Source organism: Triticum urartu, chromosome 7A (assembly GCF_056163025.1).
Source record: "Triticum urartu cultivar PI428250 chromosome 7A, HENAU_Tu73, whole genome shotgun sequence".
NCBI lineage: Eukaryota > Viridiplantae > Streptophyta > Magnoliopsida > Poales > Poaceae > Triticum > Triticum urartu.
The window spans coordinates 578,584,612-578,588,589 of NC_141879.1; the positions used below are offsets into that span (position 1 = coordinate 578,584,612).

Sequence of the window (3,978 nt, forward strand, 5' to 3'; positions counted from 1 at the left end):
GTGAGCGGGGCTACACTAAAAAACAATATGAAGTGCATAAGCAATAATATTCAGAATTTTTTTTACCATGAAGACTGCAGGGCTTACACCCCACAACAATTTATTAAAAGAAAGCAGAAACCATACAGTGTTTCCTCAAGGTGAGGAAAAGAAACAAGAACAAAGAAAAGAAAAAACAAAAGAAGGCTATACAAAGGAGGGGTGCACTAAATCTAATAATTACAGTGTTACATAGAAGCAACTCTCCTCAAGGAGGAAGAAAATCAATCCACTTAAGTAAGGATTCTCTATACTTTCATTTGATTCTGTGAGAAAGTCGAGTGAGGTCATGAATGAAGCCATTTTCCCACATCCTGAAAGATGGCTTGATGTTCCTGAAAGCTCTATCATTCCTAACCTTCCAAATATTCCACCATGCAGTGAAAACCACCTCCACAAAGAAAGGTTTGTTGAATTCCTTTCTAGCATGGCAAGCAATCTCCACCATGTCATCACTGTCTTTCCATATATTTTGCAGGTAATTCCACACGCGTGCACTGAAATTGCACTGGAAAAGGAGGTGGTTTCTGTCCTCCAAAATCCCAGTAGGACAAAGAACACATTCTGGTCCCTCATTAATCCTCCAATGCCTCCTCTGGATCATGTCTTTAGTGTTAACCCTGTCCATTATTACAAGCCAAGCAAACATCTTAATCGACATTGTACAACAGCTTTTCCATATCCACCCCAGGATGGGGTTAGCTACCATTGGCTGATAGACAAAGTCATAAAACTTTTTTGCAGTATATTCAGACTTCTTTCCATGCCTCCACCCCCAAGAGTCATGATAGGTACTGTCCAAATGGAAGGACCCCATTAAAGAGGAAAGCTGCTGTAGTTCCTGAAAGGCTTGTTTAGAAAGAGGCAAGTAAAAAAGTTCTTGGAAACTGCTAGCCTGAAAGACTTCCCGAACTAAGAGGTTTTTGTGGAGACAAAATGAATAGAGTCTAGGAAATCGATCTTCCAGAGGGACAGCACTATTTCCAAGTTGCCAATAATCAGACCAGAACAACACAGTATCTCCACTATGCACCTCAATCGAAGTAACTACTCTGAAATTCTCCATCAATTTGCAGACATCCTTCCACCAAAAAGAGCCACAAAGAATGGTATCATGTGGAATCCTTTGATAATAGTAATAATCCCAGACTAACTGAACCCAAGGCACATCCATCTTATTATAAAATTTGTTCAGATGTTTCAGAAGGAGAGCATCATTTTGCAAACCAAGGTTTAAGATTCCAAGCCCACCCTTCGACTTAGGCCTGCAGACAAGTGGCCAAGCAGCCAACGAATGGCCCCTTTCCTGCCCATATTTCCTCCACAAACACTTCCTCTGAATCCTTTCCAACTGCTTTAAAATACCCTGAGGAATTGACAAGTTGCAGAGGAAGAAGATAGGCAAAGAGGAAATGACAGAGTTTACTAATTGCAATCTACTCCCTTGAGGCAAAAACCAAGAGCTTGCTGTCAATCTTCTCTCCATACAATCCACAAGGGGAAGAAGATCCACATTTTCTGGCCTGGTAGTCCCCACTGGCAGACCCAGGTATGTGAAAGGCATTTTTCCTAACTTACATCCAAAATAGGCAGCCAGATCAATAGCATCCTGGTCAATCACATTAATGGGGTACATGGAGGACTTATGAAAGTTAATCTGAAGTCCAGTTGCCTCTGAGAAAAAATGTAATACTGATTTCAGTGCCCCCAATTGACCTTTTTCAGCATTTAAGAAAAGCAATGTGTCGTCGGCATATTGGACTACAGGAAAATCAGGATCATGGGTTGGCAGAGGCTTGCTTATTAAACCTTGCTGAAGAAGATCATTGATCAATGTCTCCAAGAGATCAGCCGCTATCACAAAAAGCAAGGGAGAGATTGGGTCCCCTTGCTTAACTCCACATCTGCATTTAAAATGTTTACCAGGAACTCCATTCAGTAGGACAGAAGAAGTGCCTGATGACAACAACTGCTTAATCCAAATAATCCATCTGTCATCAAAACCTTTTGCAACAAGAATCCTTATGATAGCCTCATGCTGGATAGAATCAAAAGCCTTTTCAAAGTCTAACTTTAGAAAAAGGATGGGCCTTTTAGACTGATTGCACTGATGGATATATTCAAAGGTCCAAGCAAGACAATCCTGTATTGTTCTTGATTTTATGAAGCCATATTGGTTTTTATGCACACATTTGGTGATCTCCTGTTGAAATCTGTTAGCAGCAAGCTTTGTAAGAAATTTTAGGCCAACACTGGTGAGTGAAATAGGCCTAAAGTCTCCGACACTCTCAGGTGTCTGCTTCTTTGGGATCAAAGTAATATATGCATCATTGAGATTTTCTAACTGAACTGTTCTAGCATGGAACTCATGAACCAATTGAATAAAATCAGCAGACATTATGCGCCAACACTTTTTTTAAAAAGGCCATTAAAACCATCAGGCCCAGGGGCCTTATCAATAGGCAAGTCTTTAATAACCTGTTCAATTTCTTTTAGATCAAACGGTTTTGTGAGCACCTCCAAGCCCTGAACCCTATGTATTAAAGACAATATGTTTTCATCCAAAGATATGGGTCGCACCGTCCCCATTCTGCTTTTGAAAGATAACCGGAACTCTTTGGCCATTTCCTCATGGTTTGATGTGACTGTGCCATCAGACAGTGAAAGGCTAGCGATGGAATTCTTTCTATATCTTTCAGTTGCCATGGCCTGGAAGAACTTGGAATTTTCCTCTCCCACTTTGATATACCTGATGGTACATCTCGTCCTCCTAGTAAACATATTGCATGTGCAACAGATGCTCATGATGCAATTTAGTGATTTTCCTGAAATTAAACTCAGGTCTTGAAAGAGATCTCATGTCCTCAAGATTGTCCAACCAAAGAATTACCCAGTTACACTTCTCAATTAATTTTTTAATATGTGACAAACCCTTTTGCCATTTCTTCAAAGCAAAACGCAAAGCCTTTAGTTTATCCACAATAATTGTTGAGATATGGGTCTTACGAGAGGGACGAGTCCAGACCTCCTGCACACAATCCATAAAACCAGCCTGATGGACCCAAAAAAATTCAAACCTGAAGATATGGGCTTTTGGAATTGTTGTACTGATGGTAACCAGACAAGGTACATGATCAGACGCAGTCTTAGCCAAAGGAGTCACTTGTGTCATGGGATAAATGCTAATCCAACTAGCAGAGGTAAAAACCCAGTCCAGTTGTTCCAGAAGAGGCACGTCCTGCATGTTAGACCAAGTGAACTTTCTTCCTTTTAAAGGAAGTTCCAGCAGTCCCAAATGGCCAATAATTTCATTGAAAATAAACATATCATTGATATCACCACCTGGGAGATTCCTATTTTCTGTGGAACGAATAAAGTTGAAATCCCCCATCAACATCCACTTCTTGTCTGGGTCAATGTCTAAATTATAGATCCAAGAAACAAACTCATCACGTAATTCACCCTGACAGGGTCCATACACATTAACCAGAAACCACTGTTCGTTATTATGGACAGAGGTAAATTGCATAACGATGGCGTAGGGTTTAACTTCTAGCAGAGTGCCATGAAACACATCAGATCTCCAAACAACTAAAAGACCCCCAGAGGCTCCCCTAGATGGAGACTCAACAAATTGATCAAAACCATAGGGACATATGCTTTTCATAGTAGTACGCAAGCATGAGGATAATTTAGTTTCTTGTAGACAAACCACCGAACACTGACCATCAGTCACTTTCTCTCTGACAGAACGCTGCCTAGCCTCGGAATTCAGACCACGAACATTCCAACATAAAATTTTCCAACTACGCGTTGTAACACGATTCATTAATGACCGATGCGTAGAACAGCAAATAGAGCATGACACACAATGCCATGCCATCCAAAAGATAACAAAGTTCAGAACCACAAAGTGCCACATCCCAGATAGGTATCAGT

At 40.7% G+C, this 3,978-nt stretch overlaps 1 protein-coding gene across 1 annotated transcript; it reads right to left on the reverse strand.

Annotated features, from left to right (window-relative positions):
- Positions 1-295: 295 nt before the first annotated feature.
- On the reverse strand, positions 296-748 carry LOC147960510 (uncharacterized). Its single transcript, XM_087533388.1, has one exon. It carries the CDS (start codon positions 746-748, stop codon positions 296-298), a length of 453 nt encoding a protein of 150 aa, XP_087389514.1.
- Between the last annotated feature and the right edge of the window lie 3,230 nt (positions 749-3,978).

Coding starts and splice junctions, on each gene's coding strand:
- LOC147960510 (XM_087533388.1), bottom strand. CDS start 748: ATGGTAGCTAACCCCATCCTGGGGTGGATATGGAAAAGCTGTTGTACA.